Source organism: Xiphophorus hellerii, chromosome 10 (assembly GCF_003331165.1).
Source record: "Xiphophorus hellerii strain 12219 chromosome 10, Xiphophorus_hellerii-4.1, whole genome shotgun sequence".
Taxonomy (NCBI): Eukaryota; Metazoa; Chordata; class Actinopteri; order Cyprinodontiformes; family Poeciliidae; genus Xiphophorus; species Xiphophorus hellerii.
This window is the reverse complement of record NC_045681.1, coordinates 5,000,182-5,025,510: the sequence shown is the minus strand read 5'-3', so window position 1 is coordinate 5,025,510 and position 25,329 is coordinate 5,000,182. Positions and strand designations below refer to the sequence as shown.

Below are 25,329 nucleotides of genomic sequence, written 5' to 3'. Positions count from 1 at the left end.
GGCCAAAATCAACACAAAGCCATACATTCAAATAAATAGACAACCCTACCAGTTCTAACAACCTTAACAAGAACCAAACAGCTGACTGTAAAGGACTCTAATGATGCTTTGGAGGGACTTTTAGCATGCTTTAATTGTGTTCAGCATGATTTTAATGTATTTTTTCAGTGTTTGATTGATTGCAGGGCAAAAATACAAAATCTTCCCAAGTGCTTTTGGTCTAGTTTCTCGTCCAAATATTTCCACACACTTGAAATAAGACACAGCTAACTTACAATTAACTTTTCAGCAAGAAAGAGGAGCTTGTTTTATGTCAATAATTCCTTAATATCAATGAAAAAGTACGAGCTATGAATGAAATAATCTGCTAGTGGAACAAGACATTTTTTCCATATTAAAAATTATAATATGGGAGAAAAAATGCGTTTATGCAGTGTTGTTCCACCCTGCTGACTACGTGTCTACACCTGTGTGCTGACCCACCAATCAGGAGGCAGATGTGGGTGGAAAGACACACAGGTAAGAGGGAAAAAGACCCCGTTCTCAGAGCTGAATGACAAGCAGCAGAAGCAGAAAAAAGGCACAGAACAGAAGGGAGCAGGGCCGGCGGCAGAGGAACTGCTGCAGAGAGAGGAGCAGAAGCAGAGCAGTGGACATCAGGGAGTGGGCAAAGTCTAGGGCTCTGCCCTCAGAGTAAGTATAATGAGTATGTATGCTTATTTCCTGAACATAATTCATGAGAATGACTAGTTCCCTGCTTTGTAGTAAATTCCAACCATGCTCTGCCTTCTGGCAGAGTGTGAGGCTTTCGAAATGGCTTGGACAACTCTCTCTGGAGCCGAGCTGAACTTCTAGAGTTTTTGAACACTTAATCTGCGTTTCAGTCTTGTAACTCCTTTTTAGTTTTCAACAACTTTGTACTGGTGGTGCAAGTAGTTTTATGTCCTCTTTATTGTAATAAACTTTCAAACCACATTTTGCTTTTTTTAATTTTTTTAAAGCCTTCATATCCCTCTAGTCACATTTTGTAACATTAAATACAACAGAAGACAAAAATACACACGTAACAGAGGAACAGAGAACAATTCAACTTTTGGAAAGAGTTCTTGAAGGTGTAATTGTATTTTTAAGCTTCCCCAATATCCTAAATGACTTGGTGGATTGTTTTGGAAAAGGATCCAACGTCCTTTTCCAGAACTTTATGGAGAAATCAAAGAATGCAGGAATCAGAACCAAAGAGGTTGAGCTTGTGGATTAAACAGCAGCCAACCGTTACGGGACAATAGTTGTATGTCAGCTGTCACAACATAAGGTGTTTTATAATTAATGTGTGAGTCAAGTTAATACTTCAAACATGCTTTCACTTCACAGTGTATTAAGAACAGTATTCTGTTAAGAACCCATCAAATAAAAAAAAATTGAAAACCAAAAAAGTTCTAAAAAAAAAAAAAAGAAAAAAGTTCTGATTAATACAATCTTTCTCATCATGCCTGAATGCAACAAGACCAGTTGCAAAATTCTAAAATTTTCACACATTTCTCTTAACTTTTTGATGAAATCCAGTGGTAGCGGAACCATGAATAAATCTGACACATAAGATCCTGATTCATGCATTTTATTTTACGACAAGCCTTTTGCATCAAGATAAAAAAGTAATGTTCATGTACAGTAGCTAGTCTGAAGTCAAAACTCTCCAAAGTGCAAAGTATTTCCTGGAGCACCGTCTGCCATCCCGCTGAGAGCAACTGCCATCCTGACTAAAAGATATTCATCGAGACTTTCTTTACAGCGCAGTTTGGGACATGGGGTAAATGTTTTTATCAGGAATCTGGAAGCTGTCAAAGACGACTGAGTCATTGCTACATCTCACACAAATATCAATGTCAATATTCTGATCCACAGAATCTAAATTAACTTTCAAAAGATTTCTATTTTTGTCTTGGCTTCAGTGGCCAGATAAGTCCTTACCACATGTTGATTCAGGGACATTTAAATCCACGCAATTAAGGATTTTTCAGGGTGAAACTCATAAGAGTGAGGCTGTCACTTTCAAGGCTCATCTGAGTATCTTCTGCTTAACAAGCCCAGTCAGTAGGAACATAAATCTAAAATAGTTTAAGAAGTTAAATGGAAAGAAATTATTCATTCCTACTAACTGTAAATTCTTGCAAGTGAAAATGCTGAATGCATTGTGGTGAAACTAATTCATTCTATTTGTCCAAATTTCCTGGATTCACATTTTTAAGAGACACAAACCAATTATTCAGTCATTTGTAAAGGCATTTATAAATCATTTTTACTGGTAAAAAAATATAAAAAATCTGAACTACTTGAATGACTGTTTAATCATCTTCTGACACATCTTTGGGTCGTGTTCTGGGAAGTTTGATGTTCGTAGACCAAATAGAAGCCAAGACCTTCTCCTGGCGAGTCACAGCACTGAAGTCCATCCTCTTCAGGTGAGGCAACATCGAAATAACGTAATTCCTCAAACACAGTAGAAGGTACATACATTAGATTATTTGAAATAATTTATATGTCATTTCAACTCAATGAATGCACTGTGAGATCCATCCATTCATTTTCTGTACACCCTTGTCCCTAGTGGGGTCGGGAGGGGTGCTCGCTATCTCCAGAGAACGTTTCGGGCAAGAAGCGGGGGTACACTCTGGACAGGTCGCCAGTCTGTCGCAGGGCAACACAGAGACAGCCAGGACAAACAACCACGCACACCCACACACACACACACACACACACACACACTAGGGAGAATTTTAGAGAGACCAATTAACCTAACAGTCATGTTTTTTGGACTGTGGGAGGATGCCGGAGTACCCAGAGAGAACCCACACATGCACAGGGAGAACATGCGAACTCCGTGCAGAGAGACCCCGGGCTGGGAATTGAACCCAGGTTCTGCAAGGCTACCAATTGTGCCACTGTGCAGCTGCACTTTGAGATAAGATTCTTTATTTTATTTTTCTTTTCTCACATTATTTTGTTTATATGAAAAAATAAAAGTCTGTTGAAGTGGTTCAGGCACCACACAGGAGACCAACAGCTCAGTGAAGAAACTATATCTGGTTAAATATATAATTAATCACAATCCTTTCAGATATAGTAAAAGGATGATAAATTATCACATATATTTTCTTAGTTGAAAAACGTTCCTGCACCAAGGGTTACAGAAATGTTTGAAAGCGTATATAATTACTTTGCTGTAACCTTTTTATGACACAATTGCTTACAGTTCTCGTTTTTTTCTTTTTTGTATAAAAATTGATGTATGTCTGCAGATATATTTTCTAATGTGAATTTCTATAGATGGATTATTTCATTGTATAGAATGCACCCCAGCCAATTTATAGTTTCATATTCACCCAGTCATGAATTCTTCTGTTGAGAGTAAACTCCAAGTATTAAGAGATTTTAGCTATTTGCAGGTGGTTGTGGACCTTAATCCCCACAAGTGTGCTATATATTGGGAACTCAGTATATTTTTCTGCTAATTTTTGTTTTATTGTTATTCCTCTGTCTGTTAGTGTTTATGTATTTTACTGTGCTAAATAATAAAGCCGGACTAATTTAACTGAAATTATTTTATTTACTCCAAGAAGTCTTTTGTCAAAGGGAAATTGGACAGGCATTTCCCAAAAGAGAATAAAATAGCTTAAAGCAAGCAAGGAGCGGAAATTTTGGGAAAAAAGGCCAAAACAATCTTTGTTCTCATTTACATTTTAATTAAAGAAATGTCAGGTTGGAAATTATTTTTTTTTACCATTCTCAGCAATCAATGGAAAAAATTGTGTCACAGCAATCCAACCCTTCTTATAATTGCCAACTAGTTTTTTCCATGTTTCTACTGGTATTTTGATAATTTATGTTTAGTGTTGAGCTCCAAGTTACAGAGGTTGGAAGGTCGTCTTAATATCCACCCCATCTTCAGGTGTTATATGCTTGTAAAATGAAAGTATTACTGTAAACCTAAATATACCTACAAGAAAGAACTACATATTCATAAAACTCAATTGAGACGGTATGGTGAAACTACCATACCTTTATCAACCTCTGGATGCTGAAGTAACCATTGTGGAATGGGTTGGTATTTACACCGTTACAGTTATAATTGCATGGCAAAACTGAATCAAATTATATTGCTGTGGTAGTTAAGAAACTAGTTGATAGTTAAAGCAAATCACCTGTAGCCCTTTATGTTTTCGATCCCATTTCCATGAAGCGTGATGGTGTGCAGATAATTCAACTCTCCTAATTTGTTTATTTCAGTCAGGCTCCAGATGTCATTGCCATGCAGATACAAAACACGCAGCTCCTTTAGCTCACATAGAACCTGGAATGCACAAAGATACACTGTTCAAAATGAGAATTATTACATTTAAAATGAAGAAACACAAAAAAGAATTGTTTTATTAAATGCGTGTAGACTGAATTATGTATAAAAAAATATAACGCATAAAGACAGACAAGGAATAGGTTCAGTCAAACGAGGTACAATGATTTAACCTGCAAAACTGACAATTTGGCCTAGCAAATAAGTATATAATGAAAAGTATTACAACTACATCTTACATGTTCAATGCTTGTTATTTTGTTGCAGGAGAGATCCAGCCAGCCAAGCGATGATGGCTGAGCCAGAAAATGATTCAAAATGAATTCAAGGCCAACGAGATTTGTGATGTTGTTGTTGTTCAGACGCATCGACTGGCTCAGGTACTTGTTGTTCAAGTCGATCTTTAAAGGTCGCAGGGGACGGCGGGGAATCTCCGCCAGAGCATCTAAACCACAGTCAGTCAGTTAAGCGATCCAGGAATAGTTTTTTAATTATATTTATTCTTCTAAAACGTATTTGTAAGTTCCTTTACGAGATTTCAAGAATATGATTAATACATTCAAATCAATAAACGGGCAGTATTATGTATAGTCAACCTCTTTGAGCTTTACAACATGTTAGAATTTTGTTCCCTCATCAAAAACATACCTGGAGTATTTAGTTGATTTGTTTTTGAGAACTCTTTGAATCTCCCATAGCAACCATCCAGCTGTGTAAAACGCTTTGGGGGATCGAACAGAGCCTTTGGCAGCGAAGCTCTTTCATGGAACTGCAGTTTCTAAGCTTCTGCATTACAGAGCACCCCTCCCCCGCAACTCCCCCACTCAGCTCCTTCAGACTAGCCAGCAGCAATTAGCAAACATCTGGTGGAACTGAGCATTTGCTGAGCTAAGCTTACGAGCTACTTCTCAGTGAAACGCTGGTAAAAAAAATATTGTTTAAGGTTAATAGAGGCGCTTTGTTGTGAAAACTTCCTGCAGGCAGAGTGTCAGTGTCAGAAAGAACAAAATTTTCTTAAAGAGACAGAGGCCCAATTATAAAATTACGAAATAACATTTATTTTAAGTCGGATACATATATACGTCATTTTTATAACAACTGAATGTGACATAGTTATGTGATTGTGCTACTAAGCACACTACTAAGTGGCTGGAAAACACATGATACTGCCCCTTTAAAGCAAACAGACCATTAAAGTTTCTCAAGGTAAAGAAAAAGTAGAGAAATATACCTGTGACATTGTTGAGGTCTTTGAAAGACAGATCTATTGGAGGACCATACATGTTAAGTCCTGAATGTTCTCAAGTGCTTAGCATGAAGTTTGAGATAAACAAACTGGCAAAGAATTCTCAACATTCAAAAGTAAATATATCAATTAAAAATCTGTTTCCAAGAGAGACAGAGTGAGAGAGAAAAAAATCTCCCATCAACATTGACAATATCCTAGCTATGGTCTATCAAATCTACAAAGAACTAACTGATGAAGGGATTTTTTTTTTTTTTTTTTTTTTTGCAGTGGATGGCCTGTCTATTTTTTGCCGATACCATGTTGCAGCTCACCTCCACCTGCTTTATAAACTGTGTCTGACTTCATCAGTGTCATGTCTGCTGTCAATGACACGGCTCTGTTCTGTACTCTGGGGTCACCGATGCCTCAGGCATTTCACTGCTGCAGATGGAAGGGCAGGAAGGTCCCAGAACAGAGACATCTTACCAGAGATGAACTACTATAAACTGCTACTAAAATTTTCATGTGGTTATAATTATCCTTCTTGATGAGAGCAGTTCTGATTGATTCTTGAAATATATAAATATTAAAAGGTTTGTCTTGAGAGGTGACGCTTGATGAAAATTCCTTTCATTTTGAATTGTTGCTAAATTAAAAGTATTGGGAATTTTGTATATAAATAAAAAGGTGTGCAAAGTCCATTAGTCAGTTTGATTATATCTATTTTAATATTTTCTTTTTATTTTAGATGCATGTTTAGCCATTTAGCATATTTGCTTATTTTTCTTCCTATATAATCACATAATGTCCATCATATTTGTCCTTGAACTTCTTGCTTTCTTCTTCCGACAATCTTTATGTAGATCTAGATTTCATTTACTAGCAAGACTTGTCCCCTGCCAACACTACTAGTAGCAGTACATGGATTAATGACCATAGTACTTTGCTTGAATGGCCAGCAAGCTTATTTGCTGTTAATGCAATTATAACATCAAAATAAATAAACTTCAAGCTGAATCTACATAACTTCACCTTCCTAGAACAATGACCTAAGTCATTTTTTGTCAAAAGTGATTTTGGAAAAAAATATTACCACCTCTTTTCTGCCAAAAGATGATTTAGGAAAAAAAAAAAAAAAAAAATCACTTTTGGCAAGAAGTGACTTTAACAAGGTGACAATATGCTTAAGCAGCCATGAATATGAAATGCAAGTAAGTAGGTAAAATACTGAATACAAGTCGGCTGAATGGAAAATAAATGCAGATAATGTATGCTTTACAGGGCAAACTGCTGGACAAGTACGAGTAGAACAGCTGACACAGGACAAGTCAGAAGATAACAGTGAAAAATGTCAATCAGCAACTTCAGTTTTTACTTCAGCTATTCGCACACTCGAAATATATGTATGCGTGTTTGCTTTGCTGGCAGCACATTAGCATCTCATTCAAGGAGCAAGGGCATATGAAGAAAAAAAAGCCAGACTCAAGGACAGAATGAGATGAGGACACTGACGGGAATCAGGATCAGTGTGAACAAATTAAATAGAAGTGTAAAATATTTGGACAGTCAGTAGATTGTGGCAAACGGCATTGGGGACATGCATGGTGTGTGTGTGGGAGGAGCGGGGGGTGTGAGCAGAAGGCGCTTTGAATTTATTAAGACCACAGATCAAGAAAAAGGGTCACTTTTGTTGAATAAAACAGCAATCAGGAGACCATGAGGGGAGAAGGGAGGACCTGGGCTTCTAAATAAATGGCACTGTGTGCTCCCTTTGTGACCATCATCTGGTTGAATGATTGGTTTAATACTCGGGCACCAAAGTGGCGCTGTTTCAGGGGACGCTTTCCAAACAGTAGTTTTAGGAATTTTTAAATTCCTAAAATTACTGGGCAGTGAAGATAACTGGCCAAAAAAACAACCTTCTGTTCTGCCTCCCAAAGAATGTAAATTTAAGTTTATAAAATTATAATTTATATAATTCTTGAGGTATGAATAAATGGAACTACTTTCAGAGTTACTGTTTTGAGAATTTGTTTCTATCATGACTTCTTCTTTTTATATAATTCAAACTGAAAAACTCAAATGAATAGTCCTGCTGTTAATGAATAACTGTTATGCATAAAAGAATCAGAAATGACAGATAGCATATTTTTGTTAACATTTACTTCAAGTCTATTGCGCTTTTACTTCTGTCCATCTCTCTCATCCTGACCTCTTCCTTTTATTGCATTCAGTCTTGAGGTCATACTATTGGCTAACTCAGTGTTTCTCAACCTTTTTTGGGGCCCCCCCCCCATCCATTATCCTGGTACTTCACCGCCCCCCACCAAAGAAATTCTAGGCTACTTTGCACTGAATATTATTTTATTATTAATATTACTAACACTATTGTTGATGTTTTGATTTTTATGCTTGTTTTTTTATTTATCATCAAAAGTAATTTCCCAGAGAACAAAAAAGCAATGTGAATAAAAATTATTTTTACAGGCATCTGTGAAAAATCCAATGGACATTCATAAAACCGGTAGGCCCAACAGCAGCCAATCAGAGTGAAAAAAAATATCCTTGTTCTGAGCGATTTTCTGATGATAGTTGCTAAATCTTGCACAAAATGACCAGATAAAAGAAGTACAACAATACAAGTTTAAACTTTGATCTATCTGCAGAACGACAGTGATCTGCAACCTGAAAACATGGATACAACTGCAACTATATTAATCATAACTCTTCTTCTCTTCAGTGTTTCTGAGAGTTTCTGGTGGAGCAGCTCTGTGCTGCATTCAGGAGAATGGGACATCCATTTTTATCATCCATAAAATGTCACCCACATGGCATAACTGTGCAACAGAACTTTCAGTGGAAAAACAAAAGTTCCAGATCATTTTAATGCCATACAAATAGGAGACAGGAACATGGATTAAATCTTTTATGTTTGTTTATTCTTGCCATACAGTCCTCTGTATTAATTATTGCTCTTAAGGTCTTGCCTTACCAGCTTATTACTCTGCATTTACTTTAGTTTCATAGTTTATTCTTGCATTTTGTTCTTCTTTCATTTCATTTAGTTTTCTTTGGTTAGTATTATCCTCTCTTGGTTTATTGTTATGTTCTCTTTAGTTTCTTTCATCGTTTATTGACGCTCACCACCAGTAATCTTTGCTGCTTTGACATGATCACAGCACTGCCAAAACATATGTACAAAAATCCTCAATAAAACATAAAATATTTGAAAATGAGACACTAGACAAGTGAATAACAGCACCGTCACCAGCCGGTGTAACGCTGAACTGGAGCGGTGAAGATACCAGTAGCAGGAGAAGCTAACAAACACGGAAGAGAAGGAGAGCTACCGTCAATACAGTTGCAGCCAGGCATGTTTTAATGTTACACAATACAATTTTAACAAGTTGCTCAAAGTCTAAACTGGTATTGTTGTCCATTTAAGGTGAAAAGTTTACCTTCGAGCAAACCCCCCCCAAAGGAATTTCAGCGCCCCTCTTTTGTAAAAATGTCCGCCAGCGCCCCCTGAACCACCACAGCACTCCACTGCTGTAAACTTTTAAGTTAAATAAGCATTTCTTCAAGGGCTCAGGATAAAAAAAAAAAAATCCTGGATGTGTACATCCATATACGTGTCAGCAGAATGTGAAGGCAGGGATCAAAGTGTCTCTTTTCTTGAATTAGTTGCAAAGAAAGAATCTTTAAAAGGAAAGGTTGTATAGAAAAGCTTTGTTACCGTGATCCTAATCTATTTTGACAAAAGCGTATCCCAAACAGTTCTGCAACACTTCAGAAATTGGTGAGAGGTTGAGAAAAAGTGGCGTCAAGGTTATCATTTATAATGTTTCATTTCCATGGCTAAATCATTGGCACATTACAGTCAATCAAAGAAATCGTTTAAATGGAGATTACTATTAGCTTTTTGATTGAATTTGATATATTTGCTGTGGTGTTTCTTGTGACTGTGATTTTAGTTTCTTTAAAAAATGCTACTCCAAGTCATCTCACAGGCTTCTACTGTTTTAAATCACAGTGAAGAAAATCAACTTATATAGAAGAGAAAAGAAGTGTTTCTCTTAAATTGTGCAGTCCAGGCAGGGCTATGCACGCTGCTTCCGTCCCTTCCGGGAGAGCTTTTCTTTTAAGGTTTTCTGATGAAATGACTCTGGAGTCCTATCACATTCCTTAGTGCCAGCTACACATAAAAAAGTCAGCTCAAACCTCTGTTTTAATGTCTGTCTATGGCACATCTGACGCCAGTGAGAACAGGTCCTCAGAGTACTCTTCCAGAGCCATCTGGCACTTTATTGATTCTTGTTCTGATGGTAGCATCAGAAGAAGCCAGCTTTATTAAAGCAATTTCTGCACCTGAACTTATGTAACCACTGCTGTAAATAAAATAGGATTCAATTTTAGGATGATAATATTATATATGTATTATACAATATATTGTGTTTTTCAGGGGAAACCTTTTTGGGTTGGGGATGGGGAAATGTTTATGGAAAGACTGCCTATAATAAATTTATGACTTGTGATTTCCTGTTTAGTTTGAATTTGCTTGTATAAAATACAAATGCAAACTAGTTTTGACCAACAAAAAAACAGTAAAATCAGCCACCGAGTGTAAATAGAAATACTTATATACACAAAAGAAACAAACGGCTGTTTTTAAACAGAACATAAGCTTTACAAGTTGTTAAAAAATATTTTCTACTCTTTTTTTCCCTAGAACAATCTTGCAAAAATAAGAATCTTCTTTTAATATGAAAGGAAATTTTCCTTTTAAAAATACTGAACACACAACAAAATGAAAATTAAAATGATTAAATTGAATCATTAAATGGCAAACTACAATACAGTTGAAGTATTTTTATACAAGCTTATTATATCATGAGAAACTCAGGCCACAGTACATAACAACAGAGTTTAATAGCTTTTTCCTTGTTAGTTTTAAAGGCAACAACTACTTGTTAAAAGGTCAGTTATAAGCTCTTAAAATGTTTACCTCTAAAAGTAAACATTTTAAGAGGTGCCTGCAGTCAAGCACCAACACATCCTCTTCACTGAAGCTTGCTAACGTCCCTTAAATTAAGCTCTTACCCAGTTTTTAACATTTCAAAGGAGTATTTGGTATTAACTTTGACAAGAAACACATATTGCCTAAATGTACAGATATCTATTACATTTCTAATCAATCAAATTATTATCCCAGGTAAAAAAAAAAAAAAAAGTTAATGATAGATAAATAAAAATAGATTAAAATGTTAAGTATTTTTCAGTCAGACTGCATCACTGAAAGGAAACAACTCTGTCACTAATATTAAACAGGTAGTCATTGCATTGTTATTTTCATGTATATTCATATGTCAGGCCAAATAAAGTTCATCTCAATTAGTTGTATGCCATTTCTTTAGAATATCCTAAAAACCTGCTGCAAAGTACAGAATTGGAACTAAGAGTAGAATCTTCTGCGACACCTTTTCACCGACATGTTTTGTGAACTAATGAGCTGAAACAAGCTGCTTTCTGTTTAGCTGAAATTGACACTGAAGAAAATATTAATGGAATGAATGCTTCACTCAGACACTTCAGATATATATTTTTTAAAAATCTCTCAGAGGCTGTGTAGTCAATTACTGCAAGCCTTAAGGTATTTTCAAAAGCCAGATAAGACACTGTTGTAAGCATTTTTTTTTTTTTTTACTTGGTCAGAAAAAGATCAAAGTTTTCTTGAAGAGGGTGAGCGTGGCACCAGCTGTTTCTGTTTTCAATTTTTCTCAAGAACGGCTCATCCCAACAGGAGTCAGAACATGACTGCAATCGCTTATTTCAGTTCAGCCCAACATTCAAGAAAGTTGATTGTTACAAAAGATTCCTCGACATACAATACATACAGAGCTTTCTATTTTGATTTATGAACAATTAGCAGTCTGTCCCCTGTCTTTACATTCAGTCAGCCAATTTTTGCCTCAGTTACAAAGTGGGTCAACAGGGAGTCAGTGGCTCATTCAGCTGCTTTGTCTGATGGTCAGCCGCCTTTCACCATATTCACTGTCAGTGAATATGACAGCACGTAAATCACTATATTTATTAAATTGCTACGATGCATCAAGTGAAGAAAACATTTCAGGATAATGTCAACATGTCTGAAGCTGCATTTAGTGTGGAAACACGGACTTTGTGGAATAGATTTGGTTGGAAATAAAATCTCTAATCCTTATCAAAAATCACTTCAGTGAAATAAAAATGGGAATAAAAACAGCAGAACACGCAGCTGTGTTTGAATGAAGGTTAAAAGTCTTTTCACATGTCCAATGTGAAGGAAATTCAGGGGATTTCGATGGCTGTGTAGCCTTAAGAAAACCAATGATCAAAGAGCTTAATCAGAAAATGAGGCATCAACTCGCAACGGGGCATAATGATTGGACTTCATTTTCAAAGTAAGAAAAGCTCAGTTTATATCATGGCTCCCTCACAAAGACTAAATATGTGGCTCAATGCTATGCGCACGTTGTATGTATTTGGATTCTGAAAGAATAGTTTGTGTACTGGTTTAAACATCCTGTTCATTATGACTGATATCAAGAGGACTGACAGAGACAGCATTGGGTAAGGCTGAGTTATTGTCACAGTTTCAGAGGTTTATTTTGAGACAAGCTAGCAGAGTTTTTCATTTGATATGTACCTGGGTGCAGTATTCTCCAGAAACTATTTTTGTATTTCTTTATTCTTTCCTTCGGTGTAATGTAAAGAACTTTGGATTTTCTGGTTCATGAATCGTGTCACACATATAAACTTTCCTTGCCTTTCTCACTGGCTTCCGCTCTTTTTGAAGGGCAGTATTCTATGATTAGAGCGGCCATTGTTCAGTGCTGTTAAGAATCTATAAACGTTGACCACTTAAAATCGTGTATTGTATCACTTAGTTGAGATTGATTACTACCACTGCTTACAAAAGCCATTATAGACAGAAAAAATGAGTAAATATCTGCCAAAAATTTCATACATTTTTGAGATTAATCTTGGAGTTCCAAAAGCAAAAGAATTGACTTCTGAAACTCAGAGAATTTTCAAGATTTTCCTAGAAAATTTGTGAGATTAATCTAAAAATTTCTTTTTTTCTTGCCAATTTACTTTTTTTTTTTCTATCTGCAATGGCTCTAATACTCTGTCACATATTACTGCTAACAAAAAAACCATCGTTAGCCAAAGTTCCCGGGAGACACTTTATTCAATATCATCACCACAAATTTTATTCAATTACACAAAGTGATTCAGGGAGAGGTCCAGCGTAGCTCTTGCTAGAAAAAACAGGGTTAGGTGCATCTGTCAGAGGAAACAGTGAAAAGGTTTGTGGATGGAGAAAGAAATTATTACAGACAAAGGGAAACGGCAGTCAAAGGGAAAAATTAGTATACAAAGGATTAAATCTTTTCACCAAATTGAAATTTTGTGAGCCACACTTTTAGGCCAGAGATGGTGACAATTTAAATATAATTTCAGTAAAAACAAAATCATTACCGCCAGATATAGAGAACTGTGAAAACACTTGAAATACAACAAATGTTGCTGTAGCACTGAGCAGATTACCATTCAGACCCAAGCCTTAACCTTCCACAACCCTCCGAAATTCATCAAGTCCTTCAGAGCCACTAGAACAAATGTAGTAGTCTTGTTTAAGACTTCAGCTCTTCCTTAAATAACCCAATTTTCCAATGTATGATTGGCTGCATGTCTTAAAGCTCCACCCACGGCTTGTCTTTTTGTTTAGTTTGATACGTCACAAGTCAGACAAGGACAGACAGACGGACAGAGAGATAAAGTTTAGAACTACATAGCACTTAACTTGAAGTTGTCTGCTGATATGTGTACTGGTATATAAATGTGTGTGCGCCTTTGAGTGTGGGTGGTTAAACGTGGCTCGAGTGAAGAGGCGCTTTGATTGTTTGGCATGACTAGAAAATTGCTATACGAGTTCAGTCCATTTACCACTGAAGAGGGGTACCAGTCCCCCAAGGCTTAAGCGGGTATTGAAAATAGAAGGATAGAAAGATGATGTCTTTCGAAAAGCTTTTGAACAGTCGTCTAATACTTCAGCTTTGCAATTATAAAGTCCTTTTAGGTTAAAGCAGGAAATTAGAACAAATTCAAGGGCCTGACATAATTGGAGGGAATGGAAAAATTGTTCAAACAACTTTAGTTCACAAAACTAAAGGGTTGAGATAATATCTTGTGTCGGTTCAAATCAATACATGAAGTGTACCAAAAGAATCAAGGTTATGTCTTCAAGAGAGCTACAATTTCCACCATTTTTACCTCCAAGCGACAAAAACATGAGATAATTAGGCCTAAACTTGAAAAACTTACATTCTTTCAAATTACCGTATTTCAAGCTGCTGTAAAAGATTCCAAATGCATGCGATGTTCAAAAGAAAACCATGAGGGAACAGGATGGCTGTTAAAACTTTAGATGGAATAACTTTTTTTTTTTTTTTACACAACAAATATTTGAAATGCATATTCAATATTAAAATAGCCTCTAAACTTATGAGACCGTCACCATATCAAAGGCCTTGGAAAATAAAATCCCATTTGACTGACTTTTTAAAGGTCATGTGATTAAGGCGGCAATGGGAAGATATCTATCTTTATGGCCTTTCAAATGAACACTTGACATCAGCAGATTACACACACACACACGCACCCCGACAATCAAAGACAAAGTCATTGAAATGGGTTTCAAAAAGTGTGAGTGTCTATGTGTGTAAAACCATAATTCATTGTTATCTACCACACACAGACTGTGACCTCTTAGCTTCAGAAAAATAGGTGATTGAGAAAAAATGCGCATGCCTACATGTGTGGAGAAGGAGATGATTAACGACTGTGTGCATGAGTGTTTTATTAGTTGTAACTGGAATGAGGTTAAATGTTTTCTAAGGACAAAGAGAAGCTTATTGATACCAAAGAAGAGAGAAAAAAAGACATTTGAAAGCCTTAAACCGTTTTATTGGCACCCGTGGTAAAGATGTGTAATAAAACCTTAGAATAAATTAATCTTTTATTGCAGTTGCATAATCTCCCTTTGGAAATTGCATACAAGTCCAATCTTTACTTTGGACACATACGAAGCAACACTTGTTTTCACTTATATTGGGGCTTTTCTTGTTACTTTGTAAAGCCCAATTTTGCCAACAGCATTGGAGCACAAAACAGAGACCATTTCTTTTGGACATCTCTCCAGAATGTGAAGAGGTTTCGGTTCCCTCTTCTCTTCAGCTCACTTTAAAGATTTTATGAAGTTAAAAGGTCTTTGGACTTTTAACTTCATTAAAAGTTGGACCCATTAGTCTATGACAGGGGTGTCAAACTCCAGCCCTCAAGGGCCGGTGTCCTGCAACTTTTAGATGTGCCTCTGCTGCACCACACCTGAATAGAATAATTAGGTCATTTGCAAGGCTCTGGAAAACTGATCTACACAAGGAGGAGGTATTTAAGCCATTTCATTCCAGTGTTTTGCACCTGTGGCACATCTAAAAACTGCAGGACACGGGCCCTTGAGGACTGGAGTTTGACACCTGTGGTCTATGGGAAAGGACAAATTTTTCTGTGTAGTTAACTATTTCTGTTAACTTTATATTTTCATTTTACTGCCAGTGGTCCCTGCGTATTGCTTTAACAAAACACCCAAAGCCTTTGGAAGGGAAAAAGGACCTTAGCATTATACACTCTTTTACTCAGATGGTGGCATATGGTGCTTTTGCACATGTTCCTTCTTTGTTTCATGCAGGACATAAGGTGTTTGTTGTCGAAAAGATAAATTTCACCTGACCATTCCGTACAAAATTTAAATAGCTTTTCATGAACTCACAAAACACATTTTTAGATGTGTATAGAACAGAGGTCGTTTTTCCAGGAACTCCTCATGACATATCAGCATGTAGATGGCACCTACATGCTGAAATGTCGCAGAGACTTTGTGACTACCATGGTGTAGTCCTTCATCTCTAACAATGAGCATTGGGAATTAGCTCCTGTTAATGAACTAGAATATGTTTCTGTCATGTTTGAGGAACATTGATTTGCATAGATTACTAATTATATGTTTCTCAACAATTTGAATGAAAACAAAGATAAAAAAAAAAACTTGGAAGTAGTGCCAATAAGTTGGATTTTCATAATTAATATATATGATTCAATGCAGATTGTTTTTTCACAGTGAATAAATATTCTACAATAAATGGTCGGACTCCTAAAAGTTTTACATTTTTTACGCTACTGCAACAAAAAATGAATTTGTCTCAAGGCTTTTGAGTCCTCTTTATCAGAACTGATAAAAAAGTGTGGATGGCACTTTCTGTCTCCTTCGAAGGATCCATGTGAATATGTTGGTCTGTTTATTTGTTTTAGAGATGTTGACTGGATATACAACTTTCTTCATGCCAACACTTGTGACAGCATACAGTAACTCTGAAAAAACAAAGCAAGACATTGGAATGTAAATTAAATTTGTTGTTGAAAGAATGCAGAACAGAGGGAGAATGCTTTAATTAAAGTTTAGGAAAGCAGCAATTAAGGCTAAGTGAAGAGTAGCATCTTTTCTAGCTTTGGAAACATCATTTAGTGTCTGAGGGTGTTTTACCATTTCTCACATTGTAACGTCCACTTTCTCTTTCTCTGTCCTTATTGATATTTCCTACTAATTTGTGAAGATGGACTGGTCCTTATGGGGCCCAAAGCCTAACCCCAAGAAGAAGAAGAAGTGCTATTGTCAGGTTAGGGATTAAACGTAGGACTAATGCGTGAATACAGTTTATGGTGCGGGTCAGGGTTAGGCTTTAGAAAAGAATGGAAAATGAACAGAAGTCCTTGAAAATATAGAAAAGCTTAGTATGTGTGTGTGAGTGCATACAGTAAACGTGCACGTGTGTATGTGTATCTACTGTAAGTGCCTGTATTTAGTTTGCTTTCTGTGAAGATAAGAGTGACTAATGTCTTTCTGAAGAGCAGGAGCTGAGGATGTTTCCGAAGAGTATAATTACTTGTCACCCAACAGCTAAAAGAAAAAAAAAAAGAATACATAATTCAGCCAGCGCTGAAATGTTTCTGAATGTCTCGGAGGAAAATAAAATCCTCATGTATGTTTTAAAACCCAGTGCGACATTCGCATGTACCAAAAGGTTAAATTTGCATTCACTTATTTAGCAGATGCTTTACTTCAAAGTTAGCCACAATGGAACAACATTCAAGCTTCAGTGCAGCAGGGGAAAAAAAATCCTTGGCATAAGATTTGATCTCCCCCATCTCTTTTTCAAGATTCAATAGGAAATATCACAGTAAGGTGTGTTAGTATTTTATGTATTTGGAAGTTAATTGCCTTGTCTGTCTACATGCATGTCACTGTGACATTGTGTATAATAGCATCTGAGAGCATCGTATTTATGGCCTAGCATTCAGTCTTTATTTGGTATCAATGACATTGGACAATTCTAACCAATAGGATTTGATAACATTTTGTCTGGTGGGTAGCTTTTGCAATTTGGGCTTCTCATAAAACATCATGTGAGCAATGCCATGTAAGAACTGAACTGTTTTTAGGCTATTAAGTTTGCTTTTTGTCTTGAACTGAAAAATGGTAGAATGCCATCTTTGGGTGAGGTTGGAGGAGTTTAAGAATCTGATGCTACATCTGTAGTGATGCAAAAATGGTAGTGGTCTGCCATGGTGAAGTAAGAGCTGAGTTGGTGGATCTATCTTCCTACTTTCATCTATGGCCACAAGTTCTGAGCAGCGACCAAAAGTATGAGACTTTTTGGGCTTTCTGCTTCAAAATAAGGAACTCAATGATCCCCAACTATAGTAAAACTGTTTTGGCTATCAGCAGCTGTAGTGTAGGGGTCATTCTTGAGCTTTAAATGCAAAATGACTGAATGAGTTTTGCACTGAGAGCTTTGGCTGGGCAGTTGTCCAAACTCACTTAAAAATGATCAATGACGTTTTAAAATTAATCTGAAACTGCCGCACAGGGCCACTGAAGTTGAGCTGAAATTGGAGTAATTTGCTCTGTGTTCCGACCTTTTCTGGGCAAGGTTTAAGTACGGAGGCATGCAAACTGATTTAGGCAGTTCAGTCTGGCAAAAATCTCACAACAAATTAGATTTCATACATAAAAAAGTCATTTCCAGAAATAGATATTTTTGGAAAGACACCATGATTGGGAAGAATGTGGGAGGAGGGAAAATCTTCTTGCCATCTTTCAATTTCTTTACTTTCAGTGGCAAAATCTTATAGGCAGACATTGTTATTTACTACAAAAATGACAGCTTCGACTCACCATTCACTTTAATAGGTATGCCAGTGTTAGAACAGCTTTTCCCTTAAAAGCCGTCTTAGTTCTTCTTGTCAAAGATTCAATAAATGTTCCTTTGTGATTTAATCAAACAAAATCCCTCAAATATCCTTCCAATCCAGGTTTGGATACGGAAGAGGAGGGTTTAACCATCCAGATCCATTTGCCCTCATCTCTTATCTTTCTTTAGATAAATTACTCTTTTATTTCCGTGATCTCTAATTCATGAGTAACTGATGTCTCCATCAAGAGTTGGTTTTTTTTCCTGAATGGAGCTGTAATCATCCGTTTCGCTTTGCGCTCCCAGAAAGGTTTGTAGACTTTGAAAAGCACAATCAACATAATTATTAGCTTGAAAACTATTTTCCCCAGTGCTGTTTCGTTCCTGGGCTTTGGGGGCCATGATGATTTGCGTCTGTTCACCGAGTTTTAATTAAGACAACAAGGATTTAGCGTCCTCCAATGGTATGGCCCTCGGGAAAGATTCTGTCTCATTTGTTTGCCTTGATGCTCTCAAACAAAATAATAAAAATATAACATTCAATACTATTCAGTGCGATGTTTTAAATGAATTGGTTTTAGCACTTTGCAGTTTGAGCATGGTGGATTATTAAGCACATGTCAGTTTTTATTGGAATACAATAAAATCAACTGCAGGGTCAGGTGAAAACCTTGTAACACTACAGCGTAAACATAATTATATTCTTAGACTGACAGCTGTGTGTGTATGTGTTTAAAATTATGTTAAAATAACTTTTGCATGCTCCAAGGCCATAACATTTTCAGAAGAGCAGAAAGTTTTTCTGCTATTGATGCAGCTGAAGCATACACACACACACACACACACGCCAACACGCGCGCACACATACAAATGTTTGGAGTTGAGAGGATTCTCCATGATGGCAGCAAAAAGGCTCAGAGCCCTGCCTTTGATCATAGCCCACAAAACTTCAAAGACACAAAAAGAGAACTTCATTTTGCACTTAATGGAACATTTTCAGAAGTATATAAATCCTACCTGCATTACCTTTCTGCGAAAACTAATCCAGTGAAGCATGTTTTGGGTTCTTGATCGTAAGATAGTACTAAATCACTCTGAACTGTTAGGACCTCATGATTAATGCTTCATTAAGTTGCCTCTATGCTGAATTCGACATGACTTTTCACCATTTCGGTGTGTTTGATGTGTGTTTTCGGATTCACCCAATTTAAATTTGAACTGTGCAGGTGGGATTAAGAATGATTTTATTTTGAAAAACGCACAAAAATAAAATAAATTTAAAAAAAGCTGTTTTGTTAAACCAGATTGTTCACATTAAACATTTTAGTTGGCTGAAGTCCAGGTACCACTGAAGGTGCCACCTAGGACAGTGAGCATATGTTGAACAATAAAGGTTTTTAATGGGCTGCAGTGGCTTTAATTTACCAAATTATTTGGGAATATAAATAAGGACAGAGAAAGTACACTGACATGCAGGAAAAGAAGTCACCTCTGTCAAGGACATCCAGTTTCTTCCTGCATGATCATTTCCTTTGTGGGAAACAAGCATTTAGTTCGTGTTTCATGATTTTTGTTTTAAAATGATTCTAATTTTACATTAGAAGAGACAGTCAAATTATTTAAATTGTAATTTTTATTTAGTCAGTGCACAAAATATTTTGCTATGAGATTGAAGAATCATGAATATCAGTTTTTGTCGACTCTCAATCAGGGCTGTTTTTTCCTCCGTTAGCAGCGATGGCTGCCATTTTTGCCCAGTCTATATTTTATTGTTGTATTAGGAACACTGACCTTACCAGCCATAACTGTCATATTTGGAGGTTGTTGATAAGGACCCAAATGGCAACAGGAGAGGGGGAAGGGCATAACGGAGATCATATATAATGATTAAACCGATGGGCTTGCAGAACACGAGGAAAAACACAGAAACCAGGGTGACAGCAACAGCATAATCCGGCAGTGAGAGAAAGAACCTAAAGAGCTTAAATATTGTGGCGTATCGTGGTATGGAAACCAGATGAGTGCAATCAACAGAAAACACAGCAGGTGACTGAGGATTAAAGCAGGAAACTGAAGAAAGAACTAACAGAAAGAAGTAGAACTGGACACAAATTTAAAAAAGATCTAAAAAGAAAAAAAAAAAAAACAAACACAAAAATGAACTATCATGGTAACACCCTAAAAATACTGAAATGTGGCAGAATGAACGTAAACAAAAGAAAGCCAAACCTCAGACCAAGGATTGCGACAAAAATTAATGAAATTTTGAAAACATTTTGCATTCATTCAGTTTCTTTGCTGAAATTTGTTTGACAATCTGAAACATTTAACTAAAAAAGAAAAACAAGAAATCCAGTGTGATTTATGCAGAACCATCCTCTTGGATAAATCCTGAATGTTGCTGTCACTAAGATATTACCATTAAGAGTGCTGACCTGTTTATACAGTGTGAAAAACCAAAACAGTGATCAAAAAACAGCTTAAGCATAAGTATGAGTGAACAGCTGAGGAGAGAAGATCGCAGGTGTGTAAATGTACAGAGGGCAAAAAATAAACCAGTAAAGACAGTCGGTGAATTTATGTACATTTTTGCATGAGCAGCAGCAGTGTCAGCAGTGAGACGGCATTAGCTGGGTCTGGTGGAAATGTCAGCTCATCAATCAAGATGACATCTGCAATCTTGGCTCTTCTCTGTCTCTCATTTTCATTCACTTAGTTATACTATTAAAAATGGAACATTTCAGTCTACCCATGTTATACTTTATATATATTTTTGGTGAGACTGCTCCATCTTTTGCATTTCCATTTTCCCATTTCATCAGTTATCCCTGCTCTCTATACTTATTTATTCCTTTGAGCCCAGTACGAGCTTTCCTTTAAGACTAAAAACTGATTCTTAGATGCTTGGGTTGTGGTTCTCGTATGGGGAAAAAAAGAAAAAAAGAAAATAATCTACACCAAGCTATATTTTTGGCTGAGCAAAACATTTTAAAAAGTTTACATGATCTGACATTTTTTAGATAGTCTACTGGTAAATAATGGAAGGAAATTGTTGTACATAATAGATGCAATCAGTTGATGAATTGCATTTCATGTTCTTTGTTCAGGAGATATAGTCAGCTATTTTGAACACACAAAGGAACATCAAAAAAGAATATAAATGGACTGAATTTATGTAGTTCATACTGAGCAGTCACTGTGGTTTACACTTGAGCTACAAAATGCACACGCCAACACACCCCCACACACATTCATATAAAAATAAAGGGCAGGGTAGGTTAAGTGCCTCGCTCAGGCAGGAGCAAGCTGGTATTGAATCTTTTGGATTGGACTCAACACTATCATCATTTAAAATCATGTTTTCATTAATGTCAACAACTTTTGTTACATTAGCACATATGATTATCATTATTTTTACCTAATAGTTTCACCTTTCAATTGAAAAGCACATTGGCTATAAACAGCAAGATGCAAACAATTGTGTTCATGTATATATATATATATATATATATATATATATATATATATATATATATATATATACAGTTGTGTTCGAAATAATAGCAGTGCCTCAACAGCAGCAAGAAAATCACTGGTTTTATTAACATTTCAAACTCTATACCCCAGATAAGTTTCTGGGGGGTAAAATAAAGGTATAGAAAACCAACAAACCCAACAGGACAGCCATGCATACTGTGGATTCTGTGAAATTGAATGATTAACTGAAAAGGGTGTGTTCAAAAAAATAGCAGTGGTGAGTCCAATTAGAGAGGGCATCAATTAGGGAGGGTATTCTGGGAAAAAAGGGTGTTAACAGGTGATCCGTATTTAAGGATCAAGACAACTGGCATGCTGGCTGTGCATTTCTCCTGAAAAAACAATGAAAATGGGTCGTTCCAGACACTGTTCTGAAGATGAGCGTTTCCTAATAAAAAAATTGATTAAAGAAGGGAAAACATACAAAGAGGTGCAGAAAATCATTGGCTGTTCAGCTAAAATGATCTCAAATGCCCTGAAATGGGAGCAAAAAACTGAAAAACGAGGAAGAAAAAGAAAGACAACCCCTCGAATGGACAGAAGAATAGCCAAACTGGCGAAGACTCAGCCAATGATGGGATCCAAGAGGATCAAGCAAGACCTTCAGTTGACAGTGAGTACTGTGACAATCAGAAGACGTCTTACTGAGGTTAACCTTCCAGCAAGAAGCCCCCGCAAAGTCCCACTGCTGAGAAAAAGACATGTGCAGAAGCGTTTACAATTTGCCAAAGAGCACATTGACTGGCCTGAAAAGAAATGGCATAATATCTTGTGGACAGATGAAAGCAAGATTGTTCTTTTTGGGTCTAAGGGTCACAGGCAGTATGTCAGACGCCCTGCAAACACAGAATTCAAGCCACAGTACTCACTGAAGACCATTAAGCATGGTGGTGCAAGCATCATGATATGGGGATGTTTTTCATACTATGGTGTTGGTCCGATTCACCGCATATGTTACTCGTCTCTACTTATAGTGACAAATATAACAAATGATGTTTTGTTTTGTTTTTCCGTTTTTTTTTCTTCTTCTGAAGACTTTCTGCTTTCCCTTGATCTTGGAGAGCCTGTAATGACGAACAGTCAGTGAGAGAAAGAAAGGACAACCGCCGTCTTCTTCCCCAAACTCTGTCTTTATTACAAATTATTGAAATTATGAAATTATTAACATTTCCTAGAACAATCACATTCCTGTGTCCTTTCTTCTGCTACAAAAAAACCACACACAGCCTTCACCTGTGTAAAAAGGTATCAACTCTCACCAATCAATCCAGAGTGCAGCGATATACATTAAAAAAACCATTTCTCAAATAAGAGGATTAATTATGTTGAATACTGCAAGAGGGAGATGTAATAATGGACAAAACCTTAAGCTCGCTCTAATGTGTTTTCAATAACTACTGTCCGACTGAATAAACTACAGTTTAATTGATTACATAGCGAGGGAGAAAAAGTAAAGTCTATAGTAATAATAATAATAATAACAATAATCATAATAATAATAATAATAACTCCTTTTTAACAGATAAAACAACACAATGTATCTCAGGGTACCAATGTTTAATCGGGGAGTGGAACGGAGCTAAAAAAAGATACATGTAGCGATCTTCAGAACGGCCGTTATGCGACCGTTGTAGCTAAAATGTAGCTAACTGCGATCCTAACAAATCCTTTTTTTCTTTATTTATTTTCAATGTTTCAGCACATCTATCAATCAAATTACAAATCATATCCAAATATACATTGTTACTCCACATTTTTAAAGGGGGGGCAGCCCTCACCAGCTTCACACTACTAACCTGTAATGACGAACAGTCAGTGAGAGAAAGAAAGGACAACCGCCGTCTTCTTCCCCAAACTCTGTCTGAAGAGCGAGGGGCGGGGCTCCTCAATTCCGGTCTCCTGGTGAGACGTTGCCCGAACCTTCGTTACCCCTTTTTTTTGTTTTTTTTTTAAAACCCATATATGTAATTAGTTGCGATACTATTAATTTCTGTGTGGTGGCGTATATTTTCTTAAACAGATTTTCTGGACTATCACCAAGTGATAATTAAATTCTCCCACTTTATGGTGTATCACACACTCCCCAACAAACAAAGGTGGCTCCTGACACTTAAGTCTCCAAAATAACTTGACTGAACATACATTTTTTTCAAAACATTGCAAAACAAAAATATGTAGTGTTTTGTGTTGCAGGTCGCTCAAGGTGAGTATACAGTGTATGATGTATATTTTACAGTAGATGGATATGTAATGTATGGTGTATGTGTGGTTCAGGTATGTAACTATCTTTCCCAAGTGTTCTATCTACAGTGTATTGGACACATAACAGGTAGGTAAGGGTAAGAGCTAATGGGTGGGGGTTGGATAGGATGGAAGTACGGTGAGGGGAAACACTGGTGCATACACTGCATTGGTTGGGTTCCAACTGCATTCACCATGGGGTGCGGCTGGTACACTGGTTGACCCAGAGTCGTGTAAGTGAACATATGTCTTGGTCGTCTTTCTCTTGTAGACCGTCTCAGGGGGACTGGGTGTTCCATGTCAGGTGTTGGGGTATTATCCTCTTGAGGGGCAGAATGTATGTCCTCCATGAATGTGGACTGGAGCTCCTCAACATACTGTCCATCTCCACTGCTTGACCCCTGCCTTCCACTTCTGACACATTCTCCTTCCTGTCCAGGTTCGGTTGGGATTGCTTCCATCAAACTGGTTTCATTCTCTTCAGCTATCTCTTGGAAAGCATCGGTAGTATTTTGATCAGGTGGGTGACCGTTTGGTCTGGGTCTCTCCACAGGTATTCGAAGCCAGTAATGAGGTGTTCCCTCATCCTCCTCTTCATCAGAGTCATCTGTGTTTGAGTACAGTACAGCATGTCTGGCCTGAAGGTCGTTTGAACTCTTTTTGGCTTTCCTTTGTGACTCTGCTGTACTTGTGGTCAGGTTCTGGACTGGTTCTATAGGTAAGTCGTTTACCTGTAACAGTAGGTTTCGGTGTAGAGTGCGAACTGGCTGACCTCCTCGCTCAGGGCTGACTTTATAGACAGGATTGTCACCCACCTGCTCTCTGACGATGAAGATCTGTTGCTCCCAGTAGTTTCTCAGCTTTCCAGGGCCCCCACGTTCACCGAGATTGCGTACCAGTACTCTGTCTCCAGGCTGAAGGACGACACCTCTGCTCTTCTTGTCATAGTATGTTTTTCCCTTTATGCTGGATTGTTGGCTGTTTGCATTGGCTATCTGATATGCCTCAGTCATTTTTCGAGCCCACCTCTCGGCATATCCATTTGGCTCTTTAAGTTCGGCCTCCTGGTCTGTTATGAGACCAAAGAGGATGTCAACAGGGAGGCGAGGATGTCGACCATACAACAGATAGTACGGGGAGAACCCTGTGGCCTCATGCTTTGTACAGTTGTAGGCATGGAGCACATGAGGTAGGTGATCCTTCCAGTTCTCTTTCTCTTTCTCCCCCAGAGTCCGGAGCATCTGCAGTAAGGTACGATTTAGTCGTTCGGCCGGATTGCCCTGGGGGTGATATGGGGAGGTTCTTGAATGGGCCACACCAGCTAATCGTCTGAGATTCTTAAAGAGCTCATTCTCAAACTCCCGACCCTGGTCATGATGGAGTTTGGCAGGGTACCCAAATCTCGGGATGAAATCATTGAAAAGCCGGTCGGCTGCTGTCTTACCAGCCTTGTTCTTGGTGGGATAGGCTTGGGCAAACCTGGTAAAGTGGTCAATCACAACCAGGATGTACTCGTACCCACCCCTGCTGGCTTCCAAGTGAAGGAAATCGATGCATAGCAGCTCGAGAGGAGAAGTCGATGTAATACTTCCCATTGGAGCTCTTTCATTTGTGACTGGTTTCTT

At 37.3% G+C, this 25,329-nt stretch overlaps 1 protein-coding gene across 2 annotated transcripts in view; it reads right to left on the bottom strand.

Moving 5' to 3' along the window:
• Positions 1-933: 933 nt before the first annotated feature.
• Positions 934-25,329, bottom strand: part of LOC116727429 (leucine-rich repeat-containing protein 51-like) — a 63,238-nt gene continuing 38,842 nt past the window's right edge. The window contains exons 1-4 of one of the 2 annotated variants that reach the window (XM_032574851.1): positions 5,580-7,938; positions 4,588-4,793; positions 4,200-4,348; positions 934-2,487 (exon numbers count right to left, since the gene is read on the bottom strand). In XM_032574851.1, the coding sequence (XP_032430742.1) occupies positions 2,343-2,487; positions 4,200-4,348; positions 4,588-4,793; positions 5,580-5,631 (552 nt within the window). In that variant the 5' untranslated portion in view covers positions 5,632-7,938 and the 3' untranslated portion in view covers positions 934-2,342. Of the gene's footprint in view, positions 2,488-4,199; positions 4,349-4,587; positions 4,794-5,579; positions 7,939-25,329 lie in introns of those variants that run through there. The other variant, XR_004340799.1, reaches the window with a different exon arrangement.